This window comes from Nasonia vitripennis (genome assembly GCF_009193385.2).
Source record: "Nasonia vitripennis strain AsymCx chromosome 2 unlocalized genomic scaffold, Nvit_psr_1.1 chr2_random0010, whole genome shotgun sequence".
Classification (NCBI taxonomy): domain Eukaryota; kingdom Metazoa; phylum Arthropoda; class Insecta; order Hymenoptera; family Pteromalidae; genus Nasonia; species Nasonia vitripennis.
The window spans coordinates 1,707,542-1,727,182 of NW_022279617.1; the positions used below are offsets into that span (position 1 = coordinate 1,707,542).

The window sequence follows — 19,641 nt, forward strand, 5'->3', positions numbered from 1 at the left end:
GAGTAGTACAGTTCATATTCGCCGCGAAGAGTAGTACAGTTCAGATTTTGCGGCGAAGAGTAGTACAGTTCAGATTCTTGCGGCGAAGAGTAGTAAAGTTCAGATTTTGCGGCAAAGAGTTGTACAGTTCAGATTCTTGCGGTGAAGAGTAATACAGTTCAGATTCTCGCAGCGAAGAGTAGTACAGTTCAGATTCTCTCGGGGAAGGCACCGTATAAACCCTACAGAAAAATATCCCTACACTCTAAACAATAGTATATTTCGAAATATATGTGTACCAAGGATGATAATAAGGACTTTCACAGCTTGACTAGCAGCTGGGATCTTGTTTTTGATCTAATAAAGTCGGTCGCTAACGTTCTTTCCATGACGTGCATTCGGTGCATTAAAATCAATTAATTAAATATGAATGCAGCCAGTAAAATGTTGTAATAATCATGCAATCATTTTAGGAAAAGTGTACATAGGGATCTGCCATGCTATATACTGCCATGCTATGCTCTGCTATGCTATATAGCGGCTGTGTCACAGAGGCATTTTTTCCGTTAGACGTGTGGCATGCGAGTTCTAGTTATGGCTTACTATATTTGTTATAATTGTATTCATAGGTGTATCACTGGTACGATATCCAATTCCAAATAGTTACCAAAAAATATCCCTTATTGTGCCCCGGGTAATTTATTACCTGGCCGAGCGAACATTATTTTTCCCGGCATCACTAAACAACTTAGCCCGAGATCTTGAATTTAAAAAAAAATTGTTGAAAATGACCGGCTCTATAAAAAATGCGAGCTATTTGAAATAGGATGAAATTCTTCGAAAATGCCTTCGAAACGAGAATTTTCAGTATTTTATCGGCTTTTCTCGTTTTAGACTATTTAAAATAGGGTACCACGACTACGAGCAATTTAAAATGGGGTAAAAATCGTCTTTTACTCGTTTGAGTAGAACAGAGACGAAGTAGACGGAGTATAAAACGAGTACACAGTGTTACAAGAAACTTGAAATCAGCTATAGGAGGCAGCACAGACTCTATATTAGCAGTCACGAGGTCACGAAGAAGAAGCGCAAGTGCAACATCAACGGCATAATGGATCAAGATCTAAAACTGAATGAAACAAGCTTATGCGATATACCGTCTCTAAATAGTAGGCTAAGATACAATGATAATATCATACTAAATGTCAATGTAAGAAGCTTAAATGCTAATACTGAAAAACTGGAATGCTTGATCGAGAGCATGGCTATGAAACTATGTGTAATTCTATATTATAATGATAGTAAAATAAATAAATCAGACGGAGTAGTAGTTTATGTACAGGATAATTTAAAAGAAACATCTGAGACCTTGGCGTTTAGAGACTTGAGGGTTCTTAACACTACAATTGAAGTTCATAAAGAAAATATTATAATATCAGCTATATACAAGTCTGAGCTCGTATTGTATCTCAAAAATTGTCTAAGAAACAATATCTTTGGAAAGAATTACCTAGTCATAGGAGATTTTAACATTGATACTATGGACAATAATACCACATGTCAGGAATTCTTGGAAACTTTTTTAGAAAGAGCCTACAGGCCCAACTTCGTAGGTATTACAAGACCAACTGTAAACAATCCTACTAAAGTAACATGTATAGATAATGCTTGTGCTAAAATTAGTACAATACAAATACAGGCTTATAACATTTCAAACACATTCACGGATCATTATCCATTGTTTATAATTTTTTAAGAAGGACTAAACAAAATAGAAAAAAGTGTTGTCGATAAGAGAATCAAATACAAAAAATTACGCAGTTACGCATCTACAATGAATTGGCTACACGTCATTGAATTTAATAATGCTAAAGACAAATTAATCTGCAATATAAATAATTGCATTACAAATGCAATGAGTAAAAGTAAGAATAGTTGCAAAGGGCTAAAATCAAGAAAAAATTGTATCACAAACGCCATTATGGTATCCTGTCGGAAAAGAGATAAATTATACAACGAATGGAAAATGACCCAAACAATGAGCAGCGTAAAATTGAATATAATAAGTATAATATGATTCTAGGCAAAATAATTAGGAAAGCCAAGATTAACTATGAACAAAACGCCTTCTTTTGGAGTAAGAATAATCCTCGAAAATAATGGCAATTAATTAATGACAAATTAGGAAAAAAGGCAAAGAAAAGCAACGGCATTGAATATATAATTGATGATAGTAACAACAGAGTAGATTATGTAGAACAAATAACAAACAAAATGAATGAATTTTGTGTGAAAAAGGGAATAATTAAAATAATTGCTACAATGAAAGAAAAGCGGGCGGAGTTGATGTAATTAGTATAAAAACACTAAAAATATTATCAAACTACATAATTGAACCTCTAGCAATAATTTTAAATTTATGTATGGAAAAATCAACCTGGCCTGATACTTTGAAATTGCGGAAGTTATACCAATTCACAAGAATGGCTCCAAGTGTTGTTTGTAGAATGTTGAATTAAATATTTTATAGCACTGCGTGGAATAAATCCTCACTTATGTCAAGCTTATCCGTGGAATAAGTAGCCCCTTTTGCACCGTGATAATCGCACTCGCTATGCTCGTGCGCTAACTTCACGCTGCAAAAAAGGGCTACTTATTCCATGGATAAGCGTGACAGAGGATTTATTCTAGTCAGTGCTATAAAATATCGTAAAAATGCGACTTATTTCACTAGTATCGTAATGTACTATATGTATTTTAAATGTTCGCGCTCTATTTTTATAGCATGTACATCGATCATACTGATCAGCTATCGATAGGTGATAATCGATGTACACGTCGAAAAGCTAGTACAGGTACGCGGAACCCTTTATCTAGTTCACTAACGTTTCCGCCGTGCTCCGAACTACAAGTGTGAAGCAGTAGCCACAGAAGATAACGAGAGTGCTGATGAGGATACAGTGTGTGTGTTATTATCCTCTACGTTGTCAGCAAACAATTCTTTCCTCACTATAAATGTACCGAGCAATGCAAACAGAAGTGAGTGGATATTGGACTCGGGAGCGTCGCAACATATGTGCCACGAATGCCAGTATATGCAAAACTTGTCAGCCCCCAGAATCAAAAGTGTAACTACAGCTAATAAGGAGAAAGTGCCAGTGGAAGGTGAAGGCAGTATAATGCTCCAATTTAAAGGGCCCACAGGTACACGGTTAGTGACATTAAACAAATTGTTGTATATCCCTCAATTGAGGACGAACTTAATATATATTAGTGCCATCAGTAAAAAAGGAGGTAAGGTAACCTTCTTTGGAACCGAGTGTCAAGTTTATGACAGAAAAAGTGTACTCGTCACTCAAACACATGAAGTTACTAGGTTCTGAGACCGGTATTAAGGTTGCGACTCCAGAAAGTATCAATTTATTGCACAGACGTATAGGACGCTTGAACACAACCTACCTTAAGCAACGTCATGCAGCAGTGGGTGTGGACTTTACAAACAGTGATAGTGACAAATGTGAAATTTGTATCGCTGGCAAGCTAGTGCAAAAACCTTTTAGATTGAACAGCACGCGTGCTATTGGTTTACTTGATTTAGTGCACAGTGACGTTTGTCAGTTAGAAGAAGCTTCTCTAGGCAAAGCCTATTTTGTTACATTTTTAGATGATTATTCAAGAAAAATATTTGTTTATTTCCTTAAACACAAGGATGAGGTTCCGGATACTATCATCAAATTCATCAAGTATACAGAAACTCAAACAGGCCAGAAACTAAAACGACTGTGATCTGACAACGGGCGTGAGTATAAAAATACAAAGCTGAGATCATCATTGGAGCAGATGGGAGTGAAGCACCAGTCATCCATACCCTACCAGCCCCAGCAGAATGACAGGGCTGAACGTGTCAACCGTGTTTTACTCGAAAAGGCCAGGTGCATGCTAGTGGAAGCTGGACTCCCATACAAGTTCTGGGCTGAAGCCATCTCAACTGCCTGCTACGTGTCAAACTGAAGCCTAAAGAGAGTGATAGATGGACGTACACCAGAGGAGCTCTGGTTGGTTCACAACCTAATCTGTCCTAGTTAAGAGTCTTTGGTTGCAAAGCCAGAGCCTATATCCCAAGTCATCTACGAAGAAAGATGGATCCTAAATCAAGGTCAGCTATCATGTTGGATTATTGTGAAGACCAAAAGGAATACAGACTGTGAGACGCTGAAAACCAGAAAGTTTTTGCGGCAAGTAATGTGGAGTTTTGAGAGACAGACTCAAAAGAGTCACTGCCGCTTGAACCTGCTTATCTACCTTTTGATGTGTTCCAACAAGAGGACTACGATGATGAGAAAATACCTACAGAACCTCAAAATCAGAATCCCAATAAAAACTTATCTGTAGAAGATGTACCTGTAAATAATAAATTAAGTTTAGATGTACCTGTAAATAAAGAATTAAGTGTAGATGTACCTGAAAATAAAGAGGTTATAGAAGATGTACCTGTAAATAAAGAGGTTACAGAAGATGTAAATAAAGAATTTAGAGAAGATGTACTAGTAACTGTTCCTAAAGATTTTAGTAACAGCCTAGTTAAAGCAAGAAAAAGGCCAATATCGTCCAAACAAGATGAAGTGGCCCACAAGATACCCAAGAGATCTGATCAACCAGGGACTTTTATTCCACGTCATTTATTCCACAGTGAGTGAGATGGGTGAGCCAAGGACATACGACGAGGCCTTATCCAGCCCAGAGGCTCATCAATGGAAAAGAGCCATGGACTCCGAATATAACTCTATCATCAAGAACGGTACATGGGAGTTACGTGACCTTCCTCAGAATGAACCAGTGGTTGGTTCTAAGTGGGTTTTTAAAAGGAAGATCTCGTCTGATGGATCTACTCACAACAGTATAAGGCTCGACTGGTGGCTCAAGGCTTTGCCCAGATTAGAGTCAATTTTGAAGAGACGTATGCTCCAGTCGTGAGGTTCACGTCACTCAGGCTCCTATTCAGCTATGCTTTACAAAGAGGTTTGGACATTTTTCACTTGGACGTTGAAACGGCTTTACTCCATGGAAATCTTCAAGAAACAATTTTTCTTCAGCAACCTCAAGGTTATGTCATCAGAGGTCGAGAGGGTATGGTCTGTAGACTCTATATAAGTCAATTTATGGGCTCAAGCAGGGGAGTCGAAATTGGAATTTAAAACTTGATTCAGCCCTCAGAAGTCTCAACCTCACTCAACCAAACTATGACTCGTGTATATATAGTTTTTATAATCATAACAAGTGTATAATCGTTCCTCTTTTTGTAGATGATCTTGTAGTGTTCACTGATAGCATAGACTTTCTTCTGATACTAAAACATTGACTAAAGAACATCTGTACTAAAGAACAACATACTGGCCAACTACGGTATGCTGAATTGTAGATCAACGAGCACACCCATGGACCCTGTTGGGAAAAACAGCAGATCATCATCACCGCAGACAGCCTTCAACCCGGAAGGTTGAGTCTAACTGTATGTGCCTGTATCTATTAATTCATTCCCTGGAAACATCACCAAGCATACAGAAAACAATTATAGACCAATTTATTTGATTTCAAATTAATTTCACATTAATTTCAAATGCCAAAATGTTTGCCACACACACACACAGCCATCCGCGCGGACATTTTCTAAAAATGCATGATTTGAACTCTAAACACCTCCAAATGCGTTTCTGCGAAGTTTTAGCAAAACTGAAAATTTTACTATTACAAAGCTTCCTCTAGGAGAACGCAATATAGCCATATATGGCTATATTGCAGGGGAGAGTGTGGTAAACTTATAAGTTTGCCACACTCTCCCCTGCATAAAATTAATTGTATTGTTGTTGTTTTTTTTTTTAAGGAAATGCTAACAAAGGTGTGAATAACAATAAAGAAGCAGACGTTTATAAATAAGCCATTGACATACATATATACATGTATAATTCAAGTCGTAACGATGGAAAAGGACATTGTTGTATCACCGAACGCATCATTTATTCACGATGTAATGACAAGTTTGGCTCGAAATTTCTCATCATACCTTGCTAATATAGATCAGGAAGCGTATAGGACAGCTATATGTGTAGCTTTTACAATAATTGGGACCAGCTCATATATGTTTTACAAGATTAAAGGTTGGTTTTGTACAGCTTATACGATTGTTGTTTTTTTCATTTCTACACGTGTAAATGTGTTTAACTATATAATATAATAAGTACTTTTGAAAATGTTTTAGGTGAAAACCGCAAGAGAATTGAGAACAGTTTTAGAAGTAAGAAAGGGAGAGAATCTCTTAAACTTTCACATCGCTCATCAACATCCGATTTTGATTATAGCAAGGTTTTGAACGAATTTCATAATGCGTGTAATGTACGTAAGTCTTGGCAATAAACGAATTGTTTGTACTAGCTGCCATAGTCACAATTTTATATATATATATATATATATATATATATATATATATATATATATATGGGGGAGGGGGGGGTTCTCTGTCAAATCGAAGATCAAAAAATTTTTTCTTCAACTCATCGTAAATATGTTCCAGAAACAGTTTCCAATGCACCTAAATTTTTTCAGATTTTTAAATTATTTTTTACCAAAATGGTAGGGGTGGCATTTATAGGCATAGATGTAAAAGTTGAATATTCATTTTCATCACTTTTTAATTAAAATTATATCATGATATGTTGCTACGAGCCAAGCCCAGCTTCGGTAGTTGTAATCTAATTGTTGTGTATTGCTTTTCTACACAGTTCGATAAATTAACGCGATGAATCGCGCAATTTTTCTCGCGATTACATTACTGTAGACTTGTGTACGTTGACGTACATTCCCGTACGTTTTGGGTGGAATTCGGTCATTTAATACAGCATTATACGTAATCGTACGCAAACGTACGCAAACGTACGCAAACGTACGCAAATGTACGCCAACGTACGCTAACGTACGTGACTGTACGCAAAATTGCTGGAATATACTCATTTATATGAATATGTACAGCTTTATACATTATCAGAGATAAACAAATTTTTATACGTAAAATTGTATGGTTCTTAAAGATACTTGCTTGTGCATAGGCGTGCATAAGCGTACGCCAACGTACGTAAACGTATACAAACGTATACGTGAACGTACGTTTAGGAGTGAGATGGCGCGGGAGAGCGAAGGAGAATGTGAGGTGAAGAAATCGTGAATAACGCAGAACTTGACGTTTAGATGCGTGTTTTTATTCGTTGCGGTTTTTCGCGTTACAAGGACTGGATGTGATGCGACTCGTGTGGTGTCTCTAGTTGAACTGTTTTTGGTCGGCTCCAGCGTCGACCGTCGACGGTCTCGATTGTTCCGCCCCCGGTACCGATCACCGATCGGACTGGCAGGGACGGAGCGTGCGCGGTCCGGATAGCGCGTCGGTGGTGGAGGCGGCTGGCCCAAGCGGCCGGTCGTTTACTGTTTTATTACGCCGGGGATTCCCCGCGCCGGCGAGCTTTAGCCGCCCGCATCGAAGTGCGGATGGCCGCAATAAAAAGTTCGAGCGCGAGCCCGAGAATTTTACTGCTCCCTCGATGCGGAGGACTTATCTGTCCTAATGCGCGGGGCCGGGCCGGAAAAACCGAGTTCTAATTCGGGCCGCGTCGTTTGAGGCACGAACGCTAGAGTCTTCGCGTGCGCGAGCGTGTGAGGTTTGTATGTGTGTGCGCGCGTGCGTGCGTGCGAGTGTGTAAGCGTGTGCGAGTGGGTCAGCGGTGTGTTCAGAAAAATTTCAACATGGCCGGCGGTGGCACTCTCCCTAGATTTCACTAGGTGCCAGCGCCAGTCGTGAAAGGAAGAAAAAGGAAGTTTATGCAAAATCTGTAGTTAAAAGCAAAACGAACACCTAACGCGTATTAGGCACATTAAAATGAACTAAAATCATGTATAATACACTCATAACAAAACTTTTTAACATTTACCAACGTCTATAAATGCGATTTTAAGTGATCTTTTACGGGTTTTCATGGTTTTTCATGGTTTTTCACGGGTTTTCGCTATTTACCCAAAATTCTGGGGGCGTGCGGCAAAAACAGACACCGAATTCGGATTCAGCGCGTCAAAATACATAGGGATATATGGGTCTAGTCAAAAGTACTCCCCACTTTTTTTTCTTTGTGTGTCGGTGTTATTATTACATATATTGTTACTTATATTTCTTGTATTGTCTGAAATATAATGTTTTTGATAATGGTAATTGCTGATATATCATTAGTCTATAAACAATTTGCTGCGCAATACGATTATTACATTTTTTTTTAGTATCAATCTTTGTTCATTTTCAAAATCAAATGTACAGTTTTCAACTGTATCGTTTAAATGTAATAATAAGTGAATATTATAATACATGTACTGTTTACCGTATAATTTTTCAATAATATACATTTACCTACATCTACGTTCGGTCGCGTAAATTCACGTACATTCGCGTACGTTCGCGTACGTTTGCATATTTTGTCGTACATGCTGATCTAAATCCTTTTTTGTAAATGTACTCAAAATGTAGGATTCGGCACGATACTGTACATTGTAATTTTTCCTGAACTTATAATGACTTTTATTAGATTATTTTCCTCAGTGTAAGTATTTGTACTTAAAGCTTAGGTAGCTGCGTAACTTTTTTGGTATTGATAGACATGAAATGTACTAGGTTATAAGTGTCAATTTTGCATATAAAACCACTTATTAGCCATTATATCATGTTTTTTTTTACATAACTTCTAATAGAAGGTCAGGCCCATTCTGAAACTTTACAGCTACTTTTTTACTATAAAAAGGTATCTTTTTACTGTATTGAGGTTCTCGGAGTCCGGATCAAACATTTAGATTTTCACATTTTAAGGTATAAAATGCAAATAAGGTAGCCTTAAGGTAGTTTACCGGCTGCAGTGGTGCTCAATCAGAGTTTTTAGTAGAAAATTCCTTTTTTAAGATATTATACGGTGTTATCTAATGTCAAAACCTTACAATTCATAGTATCAAACATTAGTGTTCAGTTCGTTTTATTCGTTCAAGTAGTGTAGGTGTAAATTTAGGCTTTTTGAATTTCGCGCCGCTGCTCGCTCTCCGTTGCGACGTTGAGAGTGCGCGCGCATGCGTCGAGTTGCGCGCCGCCGGATCCGCTTGCGAGCGCGCGAAGGGCCCGCGCGCGCGGATTTCCTGTTCGGACTGCCTAGCGCTTCGCACGTTTGGCTTCCTTACGCTTTTCGATTTTTTTTTCTTCGTACGGTGAGCCAGTGACTTTTTCTTCTCAGAGCTATCACTGTTCACCTCGTTCTGCGCCGTGTTGGTAGTTTTTAGCGGAAAATTCGCGATCGCGTCGTTCGCGTGTGTGTATTTGTGCGAGTGTGTGAGTGTGCCTCGAGGCGATAGTCTTAAGGTTTGTTGGCGAAGGTGTCCACGTGTTGTACGTGATTCCTTCGGGGCGAGCGAACAGCGGCAACACCCCTTGTTGCCCTCGTGCCAAGCGTCTGGCTCCCCGAGACGTCGGGGCGCGCTTGGTGCACGGTTGCGGACCATCCTTTCGCTCCCCAGGCCCGGCTTCCAGACCTCCAGGACCAGGACGGAAGCAGCGGCGAACTACGACGAGGTCTGCTCAACGCCCTCTTCAGCGGCGGTTTTTGCGTTCGTCTTTGCGGTAAGAGAGCTCTCTCTGCGTGCGGAAAAGGTACCTCGCGTCTTTGCGTTTGCGTGCGTTCGTTCACTTGAGTTTTTTCTCTTTTAGAGTCACTGTTCTCTTTCTTTTATTTGTATAGTTTCCCTTTCCTTATTTTCAATAAAGCTTACACTTGCTGAGGCTTTTCCCTCTAAACCGTGAGGGTTTTTACGCCAAAGCAAGTGCTTTTTGTGTACCGCGAAATCGTGTGTGTTAATTAAAAAGAACCCTTCACTCACTCAACCCTTTCCTTTTGTCGGAACTCACTCTGAGTTCTTTCACTCGTTCTAAGATTAATATTCAATTAGAATGGCGATATAAATTGTTTAGAGTACAAAATACTCTCAAAACTTGTAAGTGGGAGAAACACTGTACACCTGTATAGATATATTGATAACATGGGATGAAAACTTTGAATGGTTGTATCTTAAAAAAAGCCTCGTTTGCCCTATCCAATTTTTTCTCCATGATTTGTATTGCTATTTTACACCATAAGCTAGTTTTTTAAAAATATTCTAAGAATACTCGCTTCGCAATTCACTAAACGTCCTCAAAATTCGGACTCGGTATAGGCTTCCCATGTTAAAATAAAAAATTTCAAGGTTCAATATCTCTAAAAATAATGTCGCTTGGGGGGTAAAAAAAATACCGCGTTGTAGAGGACACTTAATTGAACATGTAAACAAAGTTTGAGGGATATCCTAAGAAAATAAATACTCCGATAACTACCTTAACACACACACACACATATATATATATATATAGGGCTTTAAAAATATATTTATTAAAAAATTTAGAAAATTTCACAAAAAAAGTATATGGGTAGTTTTAGTTAAAAATACATCCCTTATGAGCTACAAATCATTGAAAATAGGCAAAAAAATACAAAAATTGCTTGAAATCCCAACTTTGACCAACTATAACTCGAACCCAAGTGAAGGAATGGCGCTGAATTTTTTTTTTTGTGAATAAGGTACAACATGTGGAACATATATATACAGTGTGGGCAAAAATTAAAAATTTTATCTTTGATTTCACAGAGAACCACTCATATATATATATATATATATATATATATATATATATATATATATATATATATGAGTGTGTGTGCCTGTTAGGATGTTCCTTATTTCCCAAGTTGCAGGAATCTTTGCTCCCCAGCCTTGAATCACTTCTTTTGTACAAAAAAATAAGAGAGGAACAGGTCCGGGATTAAAAAAAAATTTTTTAACCGTGCCTGTAAGGTCACCTTTTTTCGCAAATATTGTTATTTGCGAAATATCTTGCGAAATCGCGTTAGCTTAAGCATCTACCTAACAAAAAAATAGAGGGTTCTAATCTATCATTTCTTATGTAAAATTCGATGCAGAATCCTAATTTATAGTTAGATTTATCAACAAATAAATTCTGAAGCCGAAAAATCTCGTTTTACGTGGAAAAACTTCCAATTTTTAGTGCAAAGCGGAAAAGAAGCCCTTTTCTCATCCTCGTCAGATGCTTCAAATGAGTTTAGTAGATAAGCTATGGTGATACCACTTCATGGTGATACCAATTCATCGTGATACCACTTCATGGTGATACCACTTTATGGTGATATCACTTCATGGTAATACTACTTCACTTCACAAAATTATTTTCTTATTCACCGCGAAATGAGAAATTTTTTTTTTGATATTGCGGGGAGTTGAACAGGAGATCGTTGCGATTCGAGCGTTTTACCAACTCACCCATCGAACACTGTTATAAATTCAAAATAGTTATTTATTTTTTAAAACGAAATAATAAAAAAAAAGTTTGGCTAAGATTTGAACCTTGCAACTTAGCCCTCAGAGTCAGGCGTCTTACGTTTTTTTTTTAAACATCGTTTATTATTTTAAATGAATACAGTTGTTGATAATTAGGTACTTACAAAAAACGAATAAAAAAGGAGTACAACATAGAGGAGATATAACTAGCATAAACCCGCGTAACATTCACCTAATAAGTATAAATATTCGATAAAATAAAGGAATGATAACATTTTTTAATTTACAACGGTTTGGTAGGACGGATGCCTAGCGTTTAGGCTTACTATGCAGTTTAAGAGTACTTTAATACAAGGTTGTCTTACATACTAAGTTAAGATGCTACTTATTTATAAGAGTATAAATATGTTTGAAGTGTGGATTAAGTTAGGTTTTTTTGCGCGTTCTTTTTCTTATATCGTCTATAAACATGCTATCTTCATTAAGCCACCAGTATTTCTCATGGTTGAGGTGTTGAGTGCTATGGTGATCACAGTCAGGTAACGCAGTGGAGTATTTTAACGGGGGTATTTTGTGTACGTTGCGGGGTATTTTTTATTGCTGTTATGCCTGGGCCAGTGATATATAATCGGTACGTTGATATCATTTTGAATTAGACCCTGATGATCTAATAGAGTAAAAGCCTCGGGAGGGAGATAACCAGATTTTTTGCATTTTTCGATATCAGTGTTATCTACGTTAGCTATGTTCGTTATGATGGGATTTGCAGTTACTTTTGTGACATTTGAATAATAGTCTCTATTAATTTTTATCATAAAGTTATCGATTCTGGGTATTTTCGCTCTGGTATACAATTTTTTATTACTAACGAATTTTTGGTAATCTGATTCAACGGATCTGTACTGCTTAGTGCAGGCTCTTAGACAGGATCTTTCAAAGACACGGATTTTCTCCATAGCCGAGGCGCTCTGATTGTACCATAGGGGTGAGGCGTACGTGATGATAGGCCTTATCAATAGACAATAACAAATAATTTTCGCAGTTTCGTAAAGGTACTTATTGTAAAATAATTTACTTAAACTTAGGAATTTGTTTTTCGCTTTTTTCAATTGGATTTTAGGGTGCAAGTTGAGTCTTAATAATTGGTCGAATTGCATTCCCAGGTACTTGACGGAGCTTTTGTGCGGAATCTCTAGTGGTTCGCCGTTTTTTTTGTTCAACTTTTATGCTAAACTCGCGCCAGTTCGCTTTTTTGTTTTTACTTAAGTAATGTACCGGTAGTCGGATGAGAATCGTCTCGCATTTTTGTACATTGATTTTTAAATTCCATTGTGTATAATAGCTATTGATTTTGTTTACAATAATTTCTAGTTTATCTTGCGCTTTGTTAGGCCGTTCTTCGGCACAATACACGAGGAGGTCGTCGGCAAAAGCTATGGCATAGGTATTATTGTTTGCATTTAGATTAAATAAGTTAAGGATATCCGCGTTATAGATATTAAATAGTAGAGGGGAATTCACGGTCCCTTGTTGGAGGCCTTCCTCGATATTGAATGATATGGATGATTGCGCAGTACTGGAGACTGTTACAAATGTACGGTTTTGCATCATTGACCAAATCATACGAATTAGGTATCTAGGGAAACCTTTTTTTGACAATTTATAGAAGAGACCCTTGAGCCAAATAGAGTCGAATGCCTTTTCAAGGTCTATAAGGTACGCTGCAACCAACTCGTGATTGTTGAGGTGCTTGGTAGTATCGGTGAGGAATTTATTGATAGTGTGTACGGTGGAGTGTTTGTGTCGAAAGCCAAACTGTTGGTTTGGGATTATGTTGTGAGTCTTGCAGTGTGAGGTGATGGTGTCATTTAAAAGTGCTTCGAACGTTTTGCTGATATTAGGAAGAAGGCTTATGGGCCAGTATGAAGAGGAGTCCGATGGATCTTTATCTTTTTTTAAGATCGGTAAGATTTTGGCGGTAGTCCAGCGATTGGGGTAGTGATTGTTATTGATAATGTTATTAAACAGGATAGTAAAATATGATATGTAATTTAGAGGTAGATGTTTTATGACGATATTTGGGATTCCGTCAATTCCGGAAGATGTTTTGTTTTTAAGGTGTTTCATGACTAGGATGATTTGGTTCAATGAGTAAAAGCAGTTAGGTTCTGCTAGGCCGGGTGTTTCTGGTTTGGAGGCTGGGTTTGCTTTTGTGAATGTAGTGAATGTAGATTTCGTCTGTGAGGAGCTGGTATTCCCTGTCGACAAATTCAGTGAGTCTATTGTTTGGGTCTTCGGGCTTTTTCGCATTGATTTTTTCAAAGTGACAACCTATAACGTCGAGTATTAATGATTCTTCGGTGCAGATGTAGTTGTTGTGTTTAATTTGATGGTTTGGCGTGTCTAGGTTTAATCGTTCTATACAGCTAACGTTGTCGCGGTTGAGGTTAATTTGGGAGAAACTAGTGTGGCTCTTCGGCCTGAACATTTTGTTGATGTCGAGGAAGAAAGTATCCGGATCTCTGTAGTCTATGTCTTTGGCTTTATTTGCCCAGAATTTATTGCATGAGATGGAAAATTCTTTGGTTAATTCGTAGGTGGTGTTATTAATGGCAGTTTTCAAAAGAGAAATTTCGTTGATTGTATCCTGAAGGTTTGGGTTCATGGTTTTTTTTATTCTATTGAGTTGCGAGATGAGACGCGATTTTTTGTTAGAAAGTTTGCTGATTTTGTTATTAATATATTTCGACACGCTGTTAGTGCTTTTGTACTTGGGGACCGTAATTTCGATACTTTCGAGTATGTTTTTTTCAAGGAGATCAAGAAAAGTATCAATTTCCTCATTGGGGAGATTTCTATCATCCGGAATATCGATATTTTTGAGTTTAAGATTGTGAGAGAATTTCGACCACCTGGTATTTTTATAATTTTTTTGGTAAACGATGCCTTGAGTGTTAAACTGTGCTTCTATTGATTTTAAATTGATATGCATGAGAAGGGCTCTGTGGTCACTATCATAATCGATTACCGGGATTTTATTATTGACAGTGTTGGAAAAGGTGATGCGAGAGTCCGCGGTCTATATATCGAGGAATGAGTTGGATCTGGGCAAGGTTGGTTCAGCAGGAGGTAGCGCTCTTAGTCGCAATTCGATTGATTTAGCGTTGAGCCAGCCGTTTATATAACCACCACGGTTAATCTGGCATTCAGGTCACCTGCTAAAATGAAGTAGTTGTTTACATGAGTGATATTGTTTTGAGAGAAAAAGTTATTAAGTTCGCTTATTATACTGTTTTTGTTGTGTCCGGCTGCGTATATACTTACAATGGTTAAGCTATTGTTATTGCTACAATTAATCTTAATATTAGTGGTTTCAAGCGTATTGTTATTTGATAAGTTTGTAAAATAGATAGGATTGAATTTAATCTGATTTTTAACTAAAATACCGGTACCACCTCCTTGTATTGCGCCTGGCCTATCTGTTCTAACAAATTTGTATTTTTCAAACGAAATTTTATGCTTTGGATTTAATTTGGTTTCGCTGATTAGAACTATATCTGGATCATGCTCATTGATAAATTTTAGTAAGCTATGCCTTTTGCAATTGGTTATAATTGAATTTACATTGACTGCTATTATTTTTAATTGATTGATCTCTACTCCCATTTTATTTTGAATTTGGTCTCTAAAATTTATCAAGGCGCTATTTTGCTTTTGCATGTAAGTAAGGATATCGTTTCTGAAGCTCAGAAGCATAGTATGTAGATCCTCGGGTTGAGTAGAATGTTGGTGGGCCGTTGTTGGGTGCGTTGAGGGCCATGTTGTCGGAGGGAAATCTGCGTCGTATCGCTGCTGTTCAAGATGCGCCGCTCCGCGCGTGGTGTGGTCGACGGTCGGTAAGGTAGTGCTCCTAATTGGCTCGCTTCTTCCGCGCGCTGTCTTGGCTAGCCGGGCCGTTCTTCGGTCGGTTTTGATGTCGGATGAGATTTTCTGGGCTAGCTTCAAGTACGGGCAGCCTCGGTAGTTGACTGGATGACTCTCCTTGCGGTTCACGCATGTGGGTTTCCCTGCTGAACTAGCTGCTGCTTCGTTGCAAGAGCATTGACCTGGCTCGTGACTTTCGGTGCATTTGATACACCGATACCCGAGGTTGCAATTAGCACTGGAGTGACCCACGCGTTGACACTTGTAGCACTGGAATACCTTGCTTTTTCTGTACGGTTCCCACTTTATGGCTTGGTACGCTAGATTTTTTATTGCTGTTAAGTTTTGAGCTTTGCTCTCAGGCGAGATTTGCACAATAAAGTGGAATCTATTGGGAGATTCCTTGTTAATGATTAACTTGTCAACTTTTTCAATTTGCACATCAGCTATTTGTTTGCTGACGAGCTCAGCTTTCACTTCGTCTGTATCGTACTCGTAGTTTATGCCTTTAAGTACAAAAAGCTTTTTCCGTTGTGTTTGCGGTGTGTATGTAAAAAAGGCGATTTCCGCCTCTAGCAGGTATTTCTTGGCTGCTTGGTAGTCGGCAATGCTATACGTGTGGATGATCGTTTCGTTGTTATTTGGTTGGTTGACGATGAAGTTTGCCATTCCAGATTTATTTTTAATTTGAGCGATCAACTTTTTAGTCGACATATTGTTGCAGTAGATAGGGGGGATTCTGACTTTTTTGTCGAAGGTGTTTGTTTTGGCGCCATTCACCTGGTCGGTTGTCGCGTCAGGCTGTGAGGAAGCGTCTTGAGACGGCGCTCTGACGGGTGGGATGTTTCCGAGAAGTGCGAATTTGTTGTCGAGCTCCGTCCCCTCCAGCCGTTTTTGGGCGTTTTTTTTTTGAGAGATTGTTTTTCTAGGCTGCAGCCAAACAGTTCTATTCTCGTCCTTGTCGTTATCATTCTGTTCGGATATATCCATATCGTCATCGTTGTCGCTGGGTAGTGATGCGTTGATCTGGGTGAGGTTAGGGATCCTCTCTCTCTCGCTTTGTTTAGACGGTTGGCGAGGTTGGGTTTGGGAGCGCGTCGGCTCTCGGCTGTTTCATTTTGCAGTGCCTTGAATTGTTTCTCGAGCTGGCTTGTGAGAGGACCAGCACGACCCTCCTTCAGAAACTTCAGCACTTTTGAGGGTTTCTTAATGTTGATCCCATTTTGTTCGGGGGACTCGTCGTTGAGATGCGATCTTTTGCGAGGTTCGATGTTAGTAGAAACGGGAGGCGCCATGTTTCTCTGTTCGTGAGAGAAGCCTCGCGGCGAGGAAGCGCCTACCTTCCGCGACCGTGGCACTTTATATTGCTGATTTTCACTGACCGGGTCCGTAGCAGTAACACTGGGGAAACGAGTACTATTCGAAAAACGGAGGGTGCTCGGAAGTACAGTAATTTGTCGAGAATTGGAACTCAGCTTGCTGTATTTAGCGGCGAGACACAATAGAGGTTCAGTCAGGCGTCTTACCGACTGCGCCATAGAGACTCTTAAAATATTTAAAAAGAAAATTCATAGCTCTGAAAAGAGCTGATTAAAATAAGCAATTGTTCATAGGTTAAAAAATATTTGGTAGCCCTAAAAAGGGCTGATTGTTAAAATTCTCTACTGGCGAATGTAGAGAAACTCGTCGTCATCATCGTTGCTGTAAATCAAGCATCTTCTGATAGGCAGACGGCCTGGCAAAATTGGGGGCGTTTGCGGCCATGATTCATCAGATGAATCCTCCTCAGAAGTGTTGAGAATGGATATCTTTTTTTTCTTCTTCTTCTTTTCGGCACTCTTGTCTGCATGCAGATTCTGAGGCGAAGTGTCAGGCGATCTCTGGAGTTTTCTTCCTCGGAGTCGGCAAGATTTCAACTTCCGGAGAAGACGCGAGGTCGATCACCTCTGGCTGGTCCGAAGAAGGCATGCCTTCGAGAGAAGACCCTATCTCGATCAAGTCCACTGGTTAGCTCTTTTTATCGCTTCCTATACCAAGTCCCACGATTCCTCTACCGGCGAGTTCAAGAATTCTCTTGAGTGATCCATCTTTTTCCTAGAGAGATCCAGAAAAGACTGACTTCTAAAGCCGAGAATCCTCGCTTTTATCCGTGCGTTGCCTATCTTGACGGAGTCATAGAAGGAGTAAAATTTCCCCCTCCACAGTCATTGGCATACGTGGTGGGAGTCTTGAAATTGCACAAAATTTTTCTTACCATTCCGTATACAATATTAAATTCTCAGAGTTTTTAAGAAATATCTTTTCTTAAAGAAAATAATAAGTTTTTTTTTTAATTAAAATAATAGTTTAGACTACGTTATTATAATATGGTGGCCCTGAAAAGGGCCGATTGTTTATAGTGGCCTTGAAAAAAGCCGATTGAGCATGAGATTTATTTTTTAAATTTAAATAGAGCCGTCTTCGAGCAGCGGGGCGTTATTGACCTTCGTCATCATCCTCTCTAGGTCTCCTTACCTCAGACAGAATTTTCACCTCTGGAGAGGAAGAGAGCTCGATGGTTTCCGGCTCTGGTGAGGAAACGAGATCTGTAACCTCGGGCTGCTGCCGCGGTGATTGCTCCGGTGACAAAGTTAGGTCGAATACCTTGGGCTGCGTTGGCGACTGCTTGGGCGAAGATGGTTTGTGCTGGGGTGATCCGTCAGAGACATCGCTCGACTCGTCTTCACTGAGGTCGATCGCTGGAGGCGTTAATGGTGGAGTAGATGTTTCTGCCATCCACCATGGCAGACCTTCGTCTTCAAGCGAAAATGCCTGCATTTCTCTGTACAGCTCTTCCAACTCTGCCCAGTCCATCAACTGGAAGTCGTTTTCAAATGATGAATTCATCGTTGGAGTTCAAAACTGAATGTGAGAAGAGCCTCAGACCGCCTCGCGTATATGCTCGCGAGGTAGCACGCGATTGGTTGTTGAACTCGAGGAAGGGGAAAATATAATACGAGTGATTTGATTTGTCTTTATATCGTGGTGTGGGTAATTTTTATGCATACTGAAACGATCTTTATTATTTTTTAATCTTTCATTCTGTTTTAAATGATAGATTTTTCCATCAGCTTCGAAAGAAAAGCTGATTTGGCTTATAAACTTGAACGTTTACATAAGTTAAAATTCAAGGTCATTTTTTGAATTTTTTAATAGCCATGCAAAAATACCGATTGATTTAAAATAGAAACGATTTTTTTCGTTTTACATAAAAGAAACTTAGATTAATTTTCTTTTCACGCTTAACCTTGAAAAAAGGATAATCAGTTGTAAGTAAAAAAAAATATATAAAGTTCTAGAAAGAACGGAAAAACTGTGCTTCTACAAATTTGACGACCAATAGCGCGCCAGCTCGTGTTACCTCGCGGGGAGACATAAGCGAGGCAATCGGCGCGTTAAGCACAGTTTTTCCGAATCTCTCTCACGATGAGAATCATCAGGAAAGAAGGCCTTGCAAAAGACTATCCGATGCTGGACCTAGATTTTTCCATCAGCTTCGAAAGAAAAGCTGATTTGGCTTATAAACTTGAACGTTTACATAAGTTAAAATTCTGATCCCTGGCGAAAAAATCACGTGGTTAATCACATGATTATTCGCGCGATGAATCACTCAGTTTCTCACGTGATTATTTGGCGTGATTTATCACGCGATATATCACGTTAGAAATCACTCGGTAAATTTAAATATTTGTTTATATTGTAATAAATTGTTTGTTTTCCATCTAAATAATTATTAAATAGTAGATGATATTGATAATTCACATAAATAATTCGCAATAAAATAGAAAAAAAATCCCCTGACCAAGACTTGAACCTCTGTCCTCCACTTAACAATCCAATGTTTTACTACCTGAGCTATTTGTGCTGTAGCAAACACCTAATTTAATCATACACAAAAATATAATTATATTTATCATTTTATATAGATTATACGCATACAGCATATATTAATAATAATAATATAAACACTTTTGAAATTTCCATTATTTATCTTACAGTATCCATATAAACTATATAAAGTGATAAATATAATTATATTTTATGTACGATTTGATTAGGTGTTTGAAACTTGCAACATCACAAATAGCTCAGGTAGTAAGACATTGGATTGTCAAGTGGAGGACAGGGGCTTAAGCCTTGGTCAGGGAGATTTTTTTTCTATTTTTTTGCTATTTATTTATTTGAATTATCGATATCATCAACTATTTTATAATTCTTCAGATAGAAAATAAACAATTTATTTCA

At 38.5% G+C, this 19,641-nt stretch overlaps 2 protein-coding genes across 5 annotated transcripts in view; one reads left to right on the forward strand and one right to left on the reverse strand.

The window, feature by feature from the left end:
• The window catches only part of LOC100115042 (SET and MYND domain-containing protein 4), a 656,582-nt gene that overhangs the window by 353,791 nt on the left and 283,150 nt on the right, over nucleotides 1–19,641 (reverse strand). The window lies entirely within an intron of this gene.
• Nucleotides 1–19,641, forward strand: part of LOC100680384 — a 94,320-nt gene that overhangs the window by 25,286 nt on the left and 49,393 nt on the right. For 3 of the 4 annotated variants that reach the window (XM_031925391.1, XM_003425180.4, XM_032601663.1), the window contains 2 exons: nucleotides 5,861–6,134; nucleotides 6,236–6,369. In XM_031925391.1, coding sequence (XP_031781251.1) covers nucleotides 5,957–6,134; nucleotides 6,236–6,369 — 312 coding nt within the window. In that variant the 5' untranslated portion in view covers nucleotides 5,861–5,956. Of the gene's footprint in view, nucleotides 1–5,352; nucleotides 5,489–5,860; nucleotides 6,135–6,235; nucleotides 6,370–19,641 lie in introns of those variants that run through there. The other variant, XM_031925392.1, reaches the window with a different exon arrangement.